Raw genomic sequence first — 18,427 nt, 5'->3', positions numbered from 1 at the left:
AAAACTCACGATCTCGAGGAGTAGATGAACCTATCAAATTTTCAGATAAATCAAAGAATTTGGGTGTAGTTTGATCTACCGTTGTAGGAACCATGAATTAAACAAGGATAAAAAAAATAACTTTTTGTAGGAGAGAGGAAAAAATACTCTCCACAAAAAACAAAGAATTGTTTTTTGGAGAAAATTTCTAAGCTTGAGACGCCAGAAAAGGGTTTGATGGGTTGGAATAGGTCTGGTTGGGGTTGATGGTTCATTGGTTTGGTTTTCTAGTTCAATTATTTTTTTTTGGGGGGGGGGGGGTTAAGTTTGATGGGTATTAGGAGAAGTAGAAAAATGATAGAACACAATGGTTTTGGGTTATGGATAAGGAAACAAGGTATGATGGAGTTTTGATGGAGCCTTGAGTGGTTTGGTTCAATGGCTTGTAGATGGAGAAGAAGGAGCAGAGGTGCAAGAAGAAGAAGATGTTGCAGGTGGAGAGTGGTTGTAGGCCATAGGTGGAGTTGTGTGATGGAGGCAGGGGCGATTGGTTACTATGGTTGCAGGTTGGTTTCTGTGATGGATTTGGAATCCTTCTTCCCTCTTCCTCCTTTTTTTTCTTGTGGTGGTGATGGTACTCAGTGATGGATCAAGGTTGGGTCTGATACCGTGTTGGAAGAGTTTGAGAAATCCTAACTTATGCCAGTCTGACCGATAGGCCTTTATTTATATTTATAATAGTAGAACATAAGAAGTACAGTGATACCCGGTGTGGGACTAAAAAATATAAATAATAAAATCGCTCTAATAGACCAAACTACCTCTTTTACTTAACTTTTGACTTACAACAGTTGGTACAGAAGGTTGACACACATGATCATAATTGTGGCATTATGGGTAGAAACTCCCATCTTGGGATTAATGCTAATGCTAACCCTGAGACGGGGTTTTGGGGGGAGGGGCGGAGGAAGGTTTATACGTCTTCTCCTTTCCCTTTTATGTTGCCCTGTTTCTCTTATTCTTCTTGCCACTTTCTCTACTTAGTTTTTCCCTAGTTGTATTGTTATAAAATTTCCTGCTGGGGCTGTCAGTTAAGTATTTCATTATTTCTCTTGGGTCTCTACAATATACTACTTATTTTAATTGTTTATGATACTTGAATGGTCATTTATTTGATTAGGTTTGGGTGTTATGTAACAGCGCTTTAATGTAATGTGCTAAGTAGATTATATTTCTGATAATTGGATTGAGAAGCTTTAATCATTTTAAATAGAGCAAATTGCACTGGCACCCCAAAATGGAGGCCTTAAAGCACTGACACCCCACTTTATGTTTAAAAAGCACAGAGACCCCAAAATTGAATTTTCATTGGATATATTTGTCAAATTTATCACTGAAAACAGTTAAATTACTGTTTATTTTAAAAAATATCTCTATAATAAACAGTGTCTGAAAGGTTTTCAGTGACAAATTGGACAAATATATCCAATAAAAATCCAATTTTGGGGTCTCTGTGCTTTTTAAACACAAAGTGGGGTGTCAGTGCTTTAAGGTCTCCATTTTGGGGTGCCAGCGTAATTTGCTCTTTTAAATATAGTATAAATTATTTTCTACTGCTAATGATATATGGATTCTCTTTATGCCATGTTGTGGGTGTGAAATTTGGCCCTTAAACTATGCAATCCTGGATTCTGTGGTGTGTTGGTATGGCACACTAATCATTGCCCAACCTATTTGTTCAGTTGGGGTGTGACAGCTTATCATGTTATGATATGAAGATATCTTCCAAGGTGTATGGATCTATCTGTTGTGATATCTGCCACAAGTGTAGAGAGGTAGACAGCAAGGATATATTTGGTCTTTATGAAGTTACTCATAACATTTTTATATTTAACTCGTAGTCTCAATGCCTTCCAGATAACTTCCCTCTCCTATCCTTTTCTCAGCTCCTCATGATTACACTTTGTTCTATACTTTCTTTAACTTGCTTTTGTTTTTTCAAAACTACTCTTGTTTCCATCTTATTCATCTCATCTCTTACATCACACTACTTCCCTTTTCTCAGCTCCTCACGATTACACTTTGTTCTCTATTTTCTTTAACTTTCTTTTTCCAAAGCCACTGTTGTTTCCATTTTATTCACCTCATCTCTTACATCACACTTCTTCCTAGTTTCTCAGCCCCTCTCTTGAACTTAGTCAGGCATTGTGAATTCTTCAAGACAACGTCTGTCTATATGGTGGACACTCCTGAAGCAGCAGAATTATTTTTCTTTTGCAAAAGCTACAGCTCTTGCTGTTTTTTTGCGCAAAGGTGGCCTTTCTCAAGAAATTCAGGAGTCCGAGGTTGGAGGACTTTTAAATGTGTCAGTACATGTTTATTTTATGATTATCTGATTTTTCAGTTGTATATTGTTTGTCTTTTCCTTATGCCAAATCCTGTCTGTATTTCTCTATATTGAAGCAGTCCATTGTGTTTTCTCAGCCCCTCTTTTGAACTTAGTTAGGTGATGTGAATGACGTCTTGTCTATATAGTGGTCACTCCCAAAGCTGCAGAATTATTTTTCTATTTGAAAAAGCTACAGCTGTTGCTGCTTTGTTGTACAAAGGTGTCCTTTCTCAAGAAATTCAGGAGTCTGAGGTTGGAGGACTTTTAAGTGTGTCAGCATGCGGTTATGTTATGATTATCTGATTCTTCAGTTGTATATTGTTTCTCTTTTCCTTACGGGAAATCCTGTCCTCTATTCTCTATATTGAAGCCGTCCATTGCATTTTCTTTTTTAACAATGATCTTATAGTTCCGTAAAAAATATTTTAAGATTTTGAGTGTTATCTTATTGTACTTATTGTCTATTTTGTACAACTTGGCAGAACGGTTGAACCTGAAAACGGCAAGCGAGTATGAGTATCTCAAGCAAAGCAATTGCTTGACCATTGTTGATGTTGACGATGCGAAGAAGTTTAATATTTTAATGGTAAGCTGATAAGTAATATTTCAATTTCTTGTGCATTCAGAATTCATGATGCAACTTTGTTTTTTTCAATTTTGTTGACCAGGAAGCATTAAATACTGTTCCACTTGGCAAAGAAGATCAAGAGAGTATATTTGCAACACTTGCTGCCATTTTATGGCTTGGAAATATTTCCTTTCAAATAATGGATAATGAAAACCATATTGATGTGGTGGCAGGTGAAGGTAAATTTTGCTGCCCCTGCTTTTTGTAGATGTGTTAAGAAACTGGTGTTGTTTCCATGAACCATCATATCTTTGTTTTTATTTGTTTTCTCTATCCCTTAACCTTCCCTTAGGCCTTATAAACCAGCACTGGCTCATGGTAAGTATGGAAGCCCTCCTAATTTCATTCCAGAAACTTGAATGAAACAAGTTTGCATTTGACACACTGACTTGTTAGAAGGTTCGAAATCTCGGTTTTGAGGCCTGTTTTGGCCAGCCTCAAAAACCGAGATGTTGGGGAAAATTTCAATAATCTTGGTCGAAACATGGCACTGCTGCCAGAAAATTTTGATTGGTGGTTTCGGCCCACTCAACAGAAATAAAAATTTCAACAGAGATTAGAAGGCCAGCCTCGAAAACCAAGATGTTGGGGAAAATTTCAACCATCTTGGTCAAAACTGGCACTTCTGCCAGAGGCAGACTTAGGTTGGGGCCGGAGGGGGCCATGGCCCCCCTATTTTTTGAGAATTTTGATTATTTTCTTTAATTTTTCCTAGTTTTTCTCTTCTCACATGTGAAATGTCACTTGGCCCCCCTCAATATTGAGAATAGTTTTTAAAGGTAAAATAATGGATGTAAATGTCATTTCTAATTAGAAGCTAACTCCTCAATCCCTATTTATTCTCTCCTCTCTCTCGTCTTTTCTTCCTATTTATTCTCTTCTCTTTCTACAAACGTGGGATTAGGAAAATTTGGAAAAAAAATCTTCTCCACAATTTGGTATCCTCTCTCTTTCTCAATTTATTTCTTTATTTCTCTTTTTCTCATTTTTTTTTCTTTTATTTGACTTTATAGTCTCTCTTTCTGGATTTTTTCTGGTATTTTTGTTATTTGATTTTATATTGTGAATGAAATATGACTAACTACCCTTGGTTTGCATCTCCTACCAAAAAAAGAAAAATTGGTTTGCATCTCCTACTGGATTTTTTTTTTGGTTTGCACCTATTTTTCTACAGCTGAAATCATGTGCCTTTTTTTTTTGTAGTGTTGCTTTAATTTACCAATATTTTGTCAGGAGAAAAATATCATTATCAATAATTTACCTTTTTTTAATATGTGTGGGCCCCATATAATATATATTGGTCTATGGCTTAATATTATAAAATAATTTAGAGAATTAGAGGTTGTACTCCTAGTGGGTCCTACATGGGTTCACACAATATGTTTGGTGGAAAAGCATTAGTGCTCCTCCAATGGGAAGTTGATTTGCACTCTCATTCTTCGGCCCCCCAATGTTGAATCCTAGTTCCGCCCTTGGGCCCATTCAACAGAAATAAAAAAATTTCAATAGAGATTAGAAGACTTACATCATGGGCTTTGTTAATACAATTGAATTGACGACTCAAACCCTACCCAAAAATTTTGTAGAAAACATTCAAAATTCAAAAAAATCAGTGAAGAAAGGAACCTGCAAGGCAAGCTCATGAAAGGCCTTCTTCATCTCTCCCCAGAAGCACCAGGTTGAATTCCAATTTCCAAGGTTTATGTATTGATCAGTTAAGCCAGCAGAAGAAGCAACAAAAGAAACATTCGTCTTCTTTGCCTTTGTGTTCTTTAAGAAACCTCTCTCGATCCATGAGGAAGATGAGGTTCCAGGATTCACCATACTGACAGAAAGATAGCCATTTTAAAGAACCAAAAGAAATCTTGAAAAATCCCCAAAATTGAAGAAACAGGATCACTGAAACCAGAGGAAGTGACACGAGACGAGTTCTGTGACAGTAGAAGTTATGAAGATCTAGCCATTTATAATTAAGTGGAAAGTAGAATATAGGAATGAACAGAAAAAAAAACCATACAAACATAGACAAAGAAAACACCCGGAGAAACGAATGGAAGGAAACCAGGAAAACGATGGTCGAGATCTACAAAGGAGGATAAGGAACCCTGAAAAAAAGAAAGGGTGATCAGGGGATTATAGAATACTAAAGCAGCCTGGCAAATATAACACGGGTGGAACTGACAAATGGAAGCTTAAAAGAGCAAAACAGAAAAGATAAGGGAGATAAAGCAAAAGCACCAAGTAAAGAACCAAAAAGGAGAAGAAAGAGGGAGACAGGACGGGAGCATAGATATCGGGGGGACAAAAGTATCTGGAGTCAAAAGAGAGATAAGACCTCATAGAGCTAAATATGGGCAGAGAATGACCAATACCAGAAAGCAAGGGGGGGAGAAAGAGAAAGCCCCAAGCCTGGTATCTCTGTCGGTTCTCCCTCTTTTCTTAAGTTTAGCTCAGCAATAGGGGTATCAACTACTTACACCAACATTCCCACGATAATAGATCTAGGACATACTTCTTTGGGATAGGAATATACCTATTTGATGAGACCAATAAAAGAACTCAGATCTAATCAAACTCTGAAGATAGTCCTAACTGAATTTCTCACCATCATCCGTGATGACAATATCGTCACATAGACAATGAGAAGTGTGATGTTAGTACTGACTCTGACAAATAGTGTATGATCGCATTGCTTGCTGTACCCAATAGAAGATGGAAGGGAAACAGCATCTAGGAGAGTTAACCAATAGACCTCAAGACGGACTCCGCAGATTGTCACGGAAAAACCAGTGGGATTTCCAATAGACCTCGAACTCCCCAGTAAGAAGGCACTACGCAGTTGGTGCAAGTTCCGGTGTTGTTACAGCAGGAAAGAACGACGGATTTAGTTTGGAGGGAAAGGTGATAATCAATCAAGGGGGTAAACCCCGAACTAGTCAGCCAACTGTGGGATCCATCCATATTTTGTTTAACCACAAATACCCAGGCCCTGGTTAGGAGGAAGTGTAACCAGCTCCCAAGTGTCATTTTCTTCATGGCATTTCCTCTACCAAGCTCCTCCATCTCTATAGCATAGGCTCGCAACAGGACAGATACGGATGACGAGAGAGGATATAAAAGCACGGTAGGAGTGGACAAAGAGTTATAAGAAACATATTTAGCTATGGGATGTTGAGTACAAGATCGACCCCTTAACAGCAATAGGAAGATGGAAGAAGATACCTCGGAGAATCGATTCGGAGGGGGAGGCGAAGTGGTAACGTATCCCCTTTCCCACCGCAGGGTTGTATTTCTTCCTCGATAAGGACCTCTATTTTGGTCAACTGGTTTTGAAAGACCCCAACGGGTGTCTCAAAGGAGTGGTCTCCCTTGGCTAGGTTCTTCACATGGTTCGAGAAATTGAAGGGGAGGATTAGAGTCCTCGGGTATCGGGAAGTCTCCCGGTGGAAACTCTTCGGGACTCTTAAGTTGTGTTGGTGTGTGAAAGGAAGATCTAGAGTCGGAAAGAACACCTCTCCTCTAGGACTCTCCCCCGGAGAGGTGTATAGTAAGGGCAAAACTCATGAAAAAGTACATCCATGGATACAATGGTTTTCTTGGAGGGAGGATGATAACATTTGTACCCTTTACGAGTAGCGAGAATACCCCAAAAATATGCGGCGTAGGCTGCGGAGACAACTTACTACGGTGGGGGATTACGGCATAACACACGCATCCAAAAACCTTGGGGAAATAACAAAAGAAGAGGCTCCTTGAAGAATCTCATTAGGACATTTAAAACCAAGTATCCTCGGGCATCCTATTCATAAGGTAAGAAGCGGTGAGAATAGCATCACTCCGTCGGTCGGGTACATTCATAGCAATCATAATAGAACGGGCTATCTCAAGAGATGCCGATTCTTCCTTTCGGCCACCCCATTTTGGGCAGCCGTATCAACGCAAACTAGTCGATGTATTATGCAGAGTCGAGAGAGATATCTTTGAAATTCACCATCAATATACTCTGTGCCATTGTCACTGCGAAGGATCTTCACGGTGGCATTGAAGCTGAGTTTTAATCATATTATGAAAATCACGAAAACATCGGAAAACTTCATTTTTTTGTTTTAAAAGATAAATCCATGTAGAACGAGAGTGACAATCAATAAAAGTAACAAAGTACCTATGGCCAGTGATAGACACACGTCGGCGGGGACCCCACACATCGGTATGAATTAACATAAAAGGAATATTTTTTCTATTATGAAGAGAAGGTAAATAAGTAGAACGAGTCTGCCGCGCAAAATGCGAGGCTTCACAAAAAAATCATCCTCATTACAGAAGAAACTAAATCGGGAAATATTTTCTAAGAGTTCCTAGAGGGGGTGACCTAGCCTACGGTGCCCGATGAAGGTCGATATTACCGAATGGACTGATTAGAAGATGTAGTCGAGCGAAGTAGATCCTTCAATCGGCTCGAGCAAATAAAGTCCATTGTCTAGTTTACCACGTCCAATCTCCTTCCCCGTTACCAGATCCTGAAAGACACAATAAGATGGGAAAAATGTCACTTTACAATTTAAGTCATGTGTAAGGCTGCGATAGAGAGCAAGTTAGTAGAGAAAGAGGGAACATGTAAAACTTTAGACAAAGACGAGGGATGGAGAATGTTGAATGGTCCCTTTTCCAGCAATGGAAGAATAGGAGCCATCGGCAATTGAACTTTATCCTTTCCGGAAGTTGGAGAATATTGTAAGAAAAAAGAGGATAAACACTGTCATATGATCTGTGGCTCCGGTATCAATAATCCAAGGAGTAGAAGCGAAGAAACTTGGAAGCTTGTAAAAGTTTTACCCGAAGTAGCAAGGTAGGAGTTGGTTTGATTAGTAGAGGAAAGCAGTGGTAGAGGCTGTACCGGCGGTAGAAGATTGCGAGAATACGTCGCAAAGAAGTTAACTCCTCTCTGTGAGAGACCAACATCTGCAGAGGGTCTTGTGGAAAGCGTCTCGGAGATATGAGCTTTCGATTTTCCTTTTTTTGTGCTCTTTTTTTCTCAAAATCAGCGGGCTTCCCATGGAGTTTCCAACAATTTTCCTTAGTATGATAGGGTTTGTGAGGTGCTCACATGACAATCTCCTAGCCGGATCAGATTTAGTGCGAACAGATCGTAAAGCTGATTTCTCCAAAATAGGAGTATGAAGCAGGCTAATCGCGACTTCCCACACCGAACAAGAGCATAAGACGTCAGTGAGGAAAGGGAGAACGCTAAACTTGTACGATCGATCGACTCCACGTTCAAACGCAGAAGTCATATACTCGAATCTATCAATGTGCTATAAGTGCCACATCAACGGATTAGTGGGGTGATAATCCCCATAATGATCCAACTCTTGCCAAAGAGATCGCAACTCAGATAATAGTGGCCAGATCAGCCTTTGGGTAGTCTCAGAAGCTCTTTCGTAGCTCATAAACACGTGCATCATTCCCCAAGTCCATATGTTTAGTAGTAGCCTTCGATTTGGGCAGCGAGATCAAGTAATAGATATCCACGGGCAATATTTGGAATCATGGAATTCAAGAGAAATGACATAATAAGAGAGTCATTCGAGATCCATTTTTCTGGGAAAGCTGTGGTAGAAGGTTTGATAGTGGGCGAATGTACAACAAGTCCCTTCCAGAATAGTTAAGTAAGCGGATCGTGACAAATCAAATAATTTGTCCACAAATCACCGAAAGAGGATGAAAATTTGGGTAATGTTGGGGCCGGTGGGAGCAGAGTACCATCGATAGTTGCCATGTTGAAAAAATGGCAGTGATCACCAAAAAAAAAACGGAAATGAAAGAAAAATGAATGATCAAACCTTTTTTTTTTGAACCAAAGAAAAATTCTGGGGCTAATAGAACCGAGAGACAAAAAAAAACGAAAAAAGGTTCGGTCTAGTCTATTTTGGACAATGAACCAAGAATTGAACCAAACAATGAACTAAAGAACCAAATCGAAGTTGAACCCAAAAAACCAACCAAATAACAATCGATATCTCTCCACACACGAAAAATCAAAGATTTATGTTGCGACGATTGGGAAGATGATGCAGCAGCAGCAGAAGGGAAGGCGATGGCGATGGTGGCTTTCGGCAGACGGATCAGTTACCAATCGCAGAAGCAGCAGCAGGTGGGGGATGTTCAATCGCAAGAAGCAGCAGCAGGTTGTGGTTCTTCTCTTCTTCCCTCCCGGTCTAGGTGGAACTGAAAAATAGGCAGCGGGCGGGCGATGGGTTTGAAAAGGAAAAATCGCCAAACGATGGTTGCAGAATTAGGTTGTTGAAGACCAAGAAAAAACTGCGAAGGGTTTTGGAGAAAAAAATTGTGTGGGTTTATAGGTTTGAAGACACGAGAAAAAATAGAAGAACATACTAAGAACTTAGGCTCGATGCCATGTTGAAAGAAACGATTGTAGTAGAATGGCTTATTGATCCATGATCTCAAGCCCTTTATTTATAATTAAGTGGAAAGTAGAATATTACAAGGAATAGAATTTATATGAATACAAACTCTAACTAACTCCTATACAAATCTTATTAGATCTAAAGACAAAAAAGGGCAAAAAAAAAAAAAAAAGGGGGGGAAAAAAGGGGGGGGGTAGGGGAAAAAGAAAAAAAAAAAAAAAAAAAAGGGGGGGGTTATGAAAGTTTGCTTTACTTTTTTTCTTTTATTGGCCTACTACCTAGGTTTTTGTTATTTGGTTCATAAGATTGAGTCTTATCCATTTCTTATTTTTCCTCTTCTTTTCTCGTAAATTTTCTTTATGCATCAATATGACAAAGTACTTTGTCATGGCGTGCATTTTATTTTAATTGTATCGGCATAATGCGTCTCCAAGTCTTATCCCAGCATTCCATTGTTAGTGCCTAAAAGCTAGTGCAACATACAAGATTTACATAATGAATATTGTGTAATGGCTGATTCTGTCTGTATGGGTGCTCTGACTACTAAAAGAGGATTTCAGCATTTTACATTTTTTTTTTGCATGTTTTTTAGGGTTACTGATTTTTCTTGATTGTGAATCATTTACTATGACAATTTCATCCTTCTATGTTTTCTTTGAAGTGGTCTCCTGCTCTTCCTCTCTCTGTATCTCTCTTGGTTTCAGTATTTCTAATTCCTTATCGTGTTATCATCTTCCATCCTTTTCATGATCTCTAAAATCTACATGTAATTTCTTATAGTTTAAAATTTTTAAAAACGAGAAGCAATGCCAGAAACTTGACTAGCCAGAATCTTCAATGAAGGATACCTTCCGTCTCTTGGGACGTTTAAGAATTGAAAGGACAGTCCTAATTGTAATAAAAGTACAATTGGATGACAGAGATATGTAATGATTTCTTGTTGATGTTGTCAGACTGCTAATCAATGACCATATCTTGCCAAAGATATGTTTGTCAGTTTAATAGTGTATGTAATATTGAGAACAAATGGAAAGTAAGACAATTCATCTTTCATGGCTGCACTTAATTAGTACTTTTCTTAACTATTGTGACAGCTGTGTCAGCTGCTGCCAAGTTGATGGGATGCAAAGATCATGAGCTAATTTCAGCTTTATCTACACGTAAAATTCAAGCTGGCAATGAGAAAATTGTACAAAAGCTAACACTACGACAGGTCCATTTAATGTTTATCTCTCTCTCTCTCTCTCTCTCACACACACACACTCACACATACAACCCCCCCTTCCCACAACTACAAGGGATCTGTGTATGGATGCAGAATCTCCTTATTGACTATAATTTTTTAATCCAGGCCCTTGATACAAGGGATGCATTGGCGAAGTCCATGTATTCTAGCTTGTTTGACTGGCTTGTTGAACAAATCAACAAGTCACTTGAAGTAGGGAAACATTGCACAGGGAGATCCATTAGTATCTTGGATATCTATGGATTTGAGTGTTTTCAGGTACTTTCTATTGATGCATAAATTTGTTATTTGATACTTGAGATATAGTTCTATTGATGATTCTGTGCGAATTTTCCAGAAGAACAGCTTTGAACAGTTTTGCATAAACTATGCAAATGAGAGGTTACAGCAACATTTCAATCGTCATCTCTTAAAACTAGAACAGGAGGTAAGTATTAAGTAATTAAGCATCTGATGTTAACTGATTCATCAAGTTTGCAGGGCATTGATAATGTCAATTGTGTAGTTTGAATTCGATGCAACTTTTGAAGAATCTTATTCAGATATGTGCCTAGACATTAGAACATATGTATGGTGTCTCATGCCTCGCAATTCTTCTGTTCTTTTTCCCTAATGACGGATCTGCTCTCTAAACTTGGAGAGATTTTGAGATAAAAACATATGGATCTGAAAAGTTTGCTTTGTGTAAGGGATTCACCACTAAGGAAGAATCATTGGGAAGAATTGTGTGGAAGTGAAATTTACTACTGTTCTTTTGGTTTCTCAATTTCCTTGTGATTTTTGTTTTTAGTTGGATGGTAGCTCTTAGTGTTTATGTGCATTTAAAATATCAGACACTGCTTTCTCTAATTGTCATGGAAGATTGAAGGGTAGATTAAACTCATTATGCAGATTTTAAGAATATAACACATTTTTTTAGCTCATGAGAAGTATGACTTGAGTAAATCCTATTGGGCTTCAAAAATCAATTACAATAACCAAATAATTAGCTCAACCAAGTTCAAATTTCTGCTGAAGCCTCAACATGCTGTACTATGAAGCCATCTGGCCCACTTTCATTCCCAATTGAGCAAAAAAGGGCCATTGGTAGACTTGTTTGATGCTTCATGTGAGAGCTACTGTGTCGTTTTACTTACAAGGGTTCTTGTTAGCCTTTATCGTTTTATTTACAAGAGTTCTTGTTAGCGTTCAGTTTTAATCATGTTATCCTTTTTTGTGTAGGTAGATGTCAGATTGTTTTTTTAATAATCTCTCATTGTACTCTTACTTTTTATATGTACATCTTATTCGAACATGTACAGCTGTCTCATGTGAAATATGAAATCATAAGGTCCTCTGTTGTTGTTATGGCTCAGCTTCGGAAAGTCCTTTTTCTTTTGTTGGGTTTTTTTTTTTTTTGGGGGGGGGGGGGTGGTTGTCTTGTCATGAATTTCTTGCATCAATTTCATGAGCTGGTTTGACCTTGATGTAATAGTGATGACGCATCTTCTGTATCTATTGCAGGAGTATGAAGAAGATGGTATTGATTGGACAAAAGTTGATTTTGAGGACAACCAGGATTGTCTAGATCTCTTTGAGAAGGTTTTCCCTGCCTTTTTTCTGAACCTGATTTTTGTATCCTTCAGTTAACATTTTAAATGTTGGACTTTGTTACCTGATTTGAAGGCTCAATATTGACATTTTTGTTAAAATATCATCTATACACCGGTCATCACAAGAACTGAGTTGAATTGAAGAGAGAATGAGCAAGAGTCTGCTGTAGAAGACTAGTATGGCCTGTTTTCCTTTGAATTTAACCTAGGGTTGATAGATATGGTAGTTGGGTCTTTGTTTTATATGTTTATGTGGTGCTGGGCCTATTCTATGGGCCCATAAGTCTAGTGTCTAGGCCTTGTACGGAAATAGGTTGTTTATTTGTTTAAATTAGGTTGGTCTATTTAGAGTGATACACATTAATTAGATAGACCTTATTAGGGACCTGATACACATTAATTAGATAGACTTTATCATGGACCGATTTAGATAGACCTTATTAGGTAACTGATACGCATTAATTAATTAGTCCTTACAAGGGACCTGATACACTTTAATTAAATGGTCCTTACTAGGCTAGTACTTTTTTTTCAAGAAACAAATTTATTTAAATTCTAAACCTCGAGGGAAGTTCAACCTGGATTATCTGGATGGGCCAGCAAATAAAGGGGGGGGGGGGGGGACAGGAGTATCACAACAGAACATTACATTTTGATCTTTCACAACATAAGAAGCCAATAAACCTGCAACATTATTTGCTTCCCTAAGGCATTGCTGAAATGTACTTGATTGGTAGCATGATGATGATTCGATGGAGTCTTGAATAATGCGGCTGATTCTCGAAGCTGGACTTTGTTCCTCATTCCTTAGAAGGTCAATGATGTTTAAGTTGTCCCCTTAATAATGTGTTGGAGATTTATCTCTCTGGCATAGATTAAAGTTCTCCTCATTACAAGTGCTTCAGCTACCATTGCTGTTTGTGGGCCAAAACCTTCAGCAAAACAGGAAACAATTCTTCCCATCTGGTCTCTACCTATTCCTTGAAGGCCACCAACGTTGGACCATCCATGCAAGAGCCATCTACGTTGATCTTTATCCTTCTTACTCTGGGGCTTCCCATCTTATCTGTTTCCTAAAAGAACTATTTGAATCTTCATCTTTCTTGTTGAAATATCCTTGGGTTAGTTGTACCGTGAATTGCTGAATCTGCCAAGCAGCTTTTGAAGGAGAACCATGAACACACTTTCTAAAGTTCACCAAGTAGCCCTAAGGGTGTGCAATCCTAACAGAATACCATAAGTCAGTTTGTTTTTTTTTTGTACACTGGAAATTGTAGACCTAAGTTGATCATGAAGTGACTGTTGATATCCACAGGGCTGGATCCATTAGGCACTGTTTGTTTGCTGGATCTGTAGTGTGGTGGGAAAAAGTTTGAAAAAGCAAAATTTTCCATTGAATACCAAAATGTGGCTTATTTGGTTCACTGGGGAGGGAAAGTTGGCAGACAAGCTCTCTTAATTTAAGGAAGCTTGTCTGGTATGGTGGCATGCTAACTTTCCCACCCATCATTTTTCAAAATCCCACAAAATATGTGGGATTTGGTGAAGAAGTGTGGAAAACAACAAAGTGGGACCCACATTAAAAACTTTTCCACAAAATCTTTTCCGTTCCTTTGCTGTTCCCCCTCCCCATTACATATGGGTGCCACATGTTTATTTTTCCCACCCCACCTTTGCAAACAAATGGTGCCTTAAGCTCCAGACTTCCCTACTAACTTGACATTCCAAGAAAATATGAAGTGGATCTACTTGACTAACAGATTACAAATGTATCTGGGACTTCTCACCCCATATGTAGCTGGAACTTCATTTGTTGGAAGTGTTTTAGTAACAACCTTCTAGAGAGAACAAACTTTAGGAGCCAGGGGTAGATGCCACAAGTGAAGCCAGAGGGAGTCATCTTCAGTATTACATTCTTCAAGGGAAAGTCTGTAAGCCAAAGCAACAGTGAAGGAACCACAGGCTATGGGGGGACCAAATAAACTTATCCTTTCTTGGTTGTAATGGAACTATGGAAGAGAGATATTTATGATCAGCTGAGTGTAGTCTGGTGGCCACCATTCCTTTTCTTGGTTGTAATGGAAGAGAGATATTTATGATCGGTTGAGTGTAGTCTGTTGACCACCATTCCTTAATAGGGTTTTTCTTCTAGGAATTCGAATCGTGGTTAATAAGATCAGCCACTTTTCTTGGAGGATGTTGCTGTATGGGAAAAGGATCTTGAAGGACCCTCTTACCCAGCATCCAATTGTGACACCGTGGATCAATATTAAGGAACTTGCTTAAGCAGGCCTTTCTTCAGAAGGTCTTCTGGCATAAATAATGGACCTCCAGTGTCCAAGATGCTGAGGGAGGGTCCTTAGCATCCAAGAAATGGTCATTTCTGAAATACTTGTCCTTATCAATATACTCCATAAAGTTGAACTGGGATCAGTTTTCTATTAGAGTACAACTAGGAATGCAATTGTATGGATAAAAAAAGCCCCCATGCACGTAAATAGTTCACAGTTCAGATTATTAATAAAATCAGCTATTGCAGCCTGCGTGTTGGTTGTTCAGAGAAGAACATGCTCCAGCAGTGGCAGGGTATCTCGAGGTGCTTGAGTGAAACAGTCTCTAGTGATGTCAAGCTGAGATTTCTCTGTAGCTGTAAATAAGCCCCTATGCATGTAAATAGTTCACATTTCAGATTATTAATAAAATCAGCTATTGCAGCCTGTGTGTGGGTTTTTCAAAGAAGAACATGCTCCAGCAGTGGCAGGGTATCTCCAGGTGCTTGAGTGAAACGGTCTCTAGTGATGTCAAGCTGAGATTCCTCTATAGCTGTGGATTCAGCCTGCGTTCAGATCAGTCCACCATGTCCCCACAGCATTAAACAAGGCTCCTACATCCATGCAGGTCGCACCGGCATATTTCATCCCCCTTCCATCTCACCTTTTTCTAATTTTTGTGTTTTCTGGAATTTCTGTGTTCCTTAGACACCAAAATTTCCAAGTCAGTTCTGTGCCAATCTGAGCATCGAAATTGACTCAAACTTGGAGGAACCTTTCCCCCATATTAGATCTACATTACCCTCAAATTAGAGCTCCATTCAAGTTCTCTTATGGAAGCCCTACTTGGATTCAAACTCTTTCAAATTTAGGACTCTCAAACCAGCAACAAGATTCAGTCAATTTTCACACCATATCTTTTGAGGACATGTGTTCCAATCCCTTAAAATAATTCAACTGTTGGGAACATCCAAAATACCACTCTACAGCCTAGTTTGAAAATCTGGTTTTTGGTTGATTCATTGAACATCTGGGAAGAATTGGTCGTCATTTAATTGAGGCTCTATCAAGTAATAATGGCCATACTACTAGCAGATCAAATGGAATCAGTCTTGCATAAGGCAGGCCTTTTAGAAAAGGCACTAGTTCATTTTCTAATGTCTTAAGTGTAGTTTGTGGTTGTAAGTCTCGTGATAACTACTCTAGTGATCATGTTAGTACCTGACCTTGTGACCACCTGCTCTGATACCACATGTTAGCAGATTAGCAGACCTAGTCATCCAATAGGCCGACCTTGTAAAGAAGGTGCAACTTTATTTCCTTAATGTCTGGGGGCATGGATTGTGGTTCTAAGTGGAGCAATAACCGCTTTACTGACATATTGACACAGACTTCCCTTTGTGAATTGCTGCTTATAAGAAGGTGTTTCCATGAGGAAATTAAGCATGGGAATGTACATATCATAGCTAACTCTAACTAAGGAAAACAAGAAGATGCCTACCATTCTGACAAAACTGGGAACATAAAGAGACAGCATAATCAGCAAGACAGTATCCTGATCCCCATGGGATTCAGGTAGAGTATCTAAGCTACCCATGGTTTAATAGTTTTAAAAGGGACGGGTTGAGTTGACTAGTTCAGATGCTAGGCTGAAGCTTGTTGACCCAGTGATAGAGAAGATTCTGTGAATGCATTTCCTGTTCATGCGATTAATAAGGTGACAATTCTGCCTTACCCAGGTGAGGCAACTACTACAATATATTTGATCTTAACATCAATTTCCACAAAAAGAGAGTTTACTTCATTACTTTGAAGCTACTAAACAACCATCCATTTAAGCTTTTAAAACTTTGAAGTTAGTTTTGGTTAATAGCCAAACAAAATCGAATCAGGTATTGTTTTAGAAACTGCACAATATTTATTGATGATATTATGTCATGTCTTAAATGCTTTCCACTGAAGAAGTGAAAGTATATTTGGAAATCCTAAATTTTCACAGTCAAAGGATTATCAATTTCTTTTGGGTACCCATGATAATTTGCTTGCTTTTGAAAGCACCTGTTTCTGTTCAGTCATTGATGCTGATTTGTGTTTATTCAGTGGTTTGATAGTTTTTAATACTAATATCTTGACCAAAATATTTTGTGCAGAAACCATTGGGCTTGCTCTCTTTATTGGACGAGGAATCAACTTTTCCCAAAGCTACTGATCTGACCTTCGCTAATAAGCTTAAGCAGCATTTAGGTCGTAAACCTTGTTTTAAAGGGCAAAGAGGCGGGGCTTTCAGTATTCGGCATTATGCTGGGGAGGTCAGTTATAATTTGTGCTAGCGGCTTAGAAGTTGTCCAGTTGGGCCTTTTGAATAGGGCAGGGACTCGATAAGTAGAAATTAGACTGACAAAGTCAACCTACTGATTTGGGATGAGTTTGGCATCAGTTCTGATTTCTATCCTGATTATATTTGAAGCACTTTGTTGATTCTGGAAATGATTCTTGCGGCATAACAATATAATTTGCAAATGATTCTACATATCTGTGCTTCTTGGGATTAGGAAGTGAAATCAAAGAATTGCTTTTGAGATGCAAATTTGGGGCAAATATATTCTGGAGAATGGAGACATTGTCTCAAAATTTTTTTAAGAAAAAAGTCTCTGCCAGTCACTTCAGAGAATCTGTACAATTGTAGTTTCAAATTTTGGTGGAAATACTGAAATATTGATCAACCTCAGTCAAAAGAAAACCACTAGAGACTTGATAGCAGTACAAGGTTTCAGCCAAAATTTCAAGCTATAGAAGTGACCATGCTCATGCTTTAATTGGTCAACACTGAAATGCATTCCCTTTTTTTTGGGTGAATGTTGCTGTGTTTTGTAAGACTAAATGATGTGTTGAGTAGTACACCATACAAGAGAAATTATGCTGCAGGCTACAACATACATGAGCAACATATGGTCTGAAGCCAAATTACTGCATTGTGCCCCAAATGCGCTCCCTTTCAGCAAAAAAATCTAATAATTCAAAAATGTGTAAACAGGTAACAGAATTCCATCCTCTGGCCACTGAAGCAGCCATTTGTGACTTGACCTACAAAATAGAACCAATTTGAGCTCATTTTGCAGATTTTAAGCTGCATTTTGGTTTCAATAATCATTGAAAAAACCTACCAGATATGAAATTTTGAGACCTTGTGTACAAGACAACTTCGCAAGTTGCCTTTAAGCAAAAAGAGTTTTAGTTACTTGATTGTTTGGTACTTGCAACTTCCTTGATATTTGTGTGCTACTTGAATATATAATGACATTTAGAAAAGGATGTTCGTACTCCATATCCAAGAAAAACCATCAAACAGTCTGAACAACTCTAGGAAAACAAGGTGATGAAATTTTATTTGATAAAAGGAAGCCTTTTTATTGTAAGTTTAAAAACATGGCCACAATTTGGTAAGTGCTTCAAATTTCATAGTTTGAATCTGTCGAGAAAAATATTCTGTAGCTGCATGGATAATTGCATAATCAATTACTCCCTTTTCAAATTTCTAACTTTAATTTGTTACTTTAGCCATTACATAATTCAATTCACCTATTTTGGTTTCCGTTTTCTTTTGGTTTACACTGACTCGTAGTGTGACTTGCACACCCTGAGACTTCATGCTGATGATACCCTCTCATATCAATAACTATTCACTGAAAACTGAGTCAAGGAAAAACTTAAATCGAAAGCTTAATTCACATGATAACGCTGGACTGAAAAGATGTCATTGGCTTTACAAATTGGGGATGGGGGGAGGTCTTCATAGTGCAAGTTCGTATGTGGCATCCATGACTTTCCAATCTTCATACTTGCAATCTGAGGCATCATATGAGTTTTAGAACCTTTTAAACCAGCCTACTGGTGCAGT

General features: G+C 38.4%; 1 protein-coding gene across 1 annotated transcript in view; it reads left to right on the top strand.

Annotated features, from left to right (window-relative positions):
* Positions 1 to 18,427, top strand: part of LOC149004534 (myosin-2-like) — a 58,604-nt gene that overhangs the window by 13,745 nt on the left and 26,432 nt on the right. Inside the window, exons 10-16 of the mRNA XM_089169298.1 lie at positions 2,851 to 2,954; positions 3,037 to 3,175; positions 10,516 to 10,634; positions 10,773 to 10,925; positions 11,005 to 11,094; positions 12,171 to 12,248; positions 16,680 to 16,838. Of these exons, the coding sequence (XP_089025424.1) occupies positions 2,851 to 2,954; positions 3,037 to 3,175; positions 10,516 to 10,634; positions 10,773 to 10,925; positions 11,005 to 11,094; positions 12,171 to 12,248; positions 16,680 to 16,838 (842 nt within the window). The remainder of the gene's footprint in view (positions 1 to 2,850; positions 2,955 to 3,036; positions 3,176 to 10,515; positions 10,635 to 10,772; positions 10,926 to 11,004; positions 11,095 to 12,170; positions 12,249 to 16,679; positions 16,839 to 18,427) is intronic.

Source organism: Hakea prostrata, chromosome 9 (assembly GCF_041222555.1).
Source record: "Hakea prostrata isolate BN-2017 chromosome 9, UWA_Hpros_2, whole genome shotgun sequence".
Taxonomy (NCBI): Eukaryota; Viridiplantae; Streptophyta; class Magnoliopsida; order Proteales; family Proteaceae; genus Hakea; species Hakea prostrata.
Note: the sequence above shows the minus strand (reverse complement) of the source record. Positions and strands in the feature narration are given on the sequence as shown.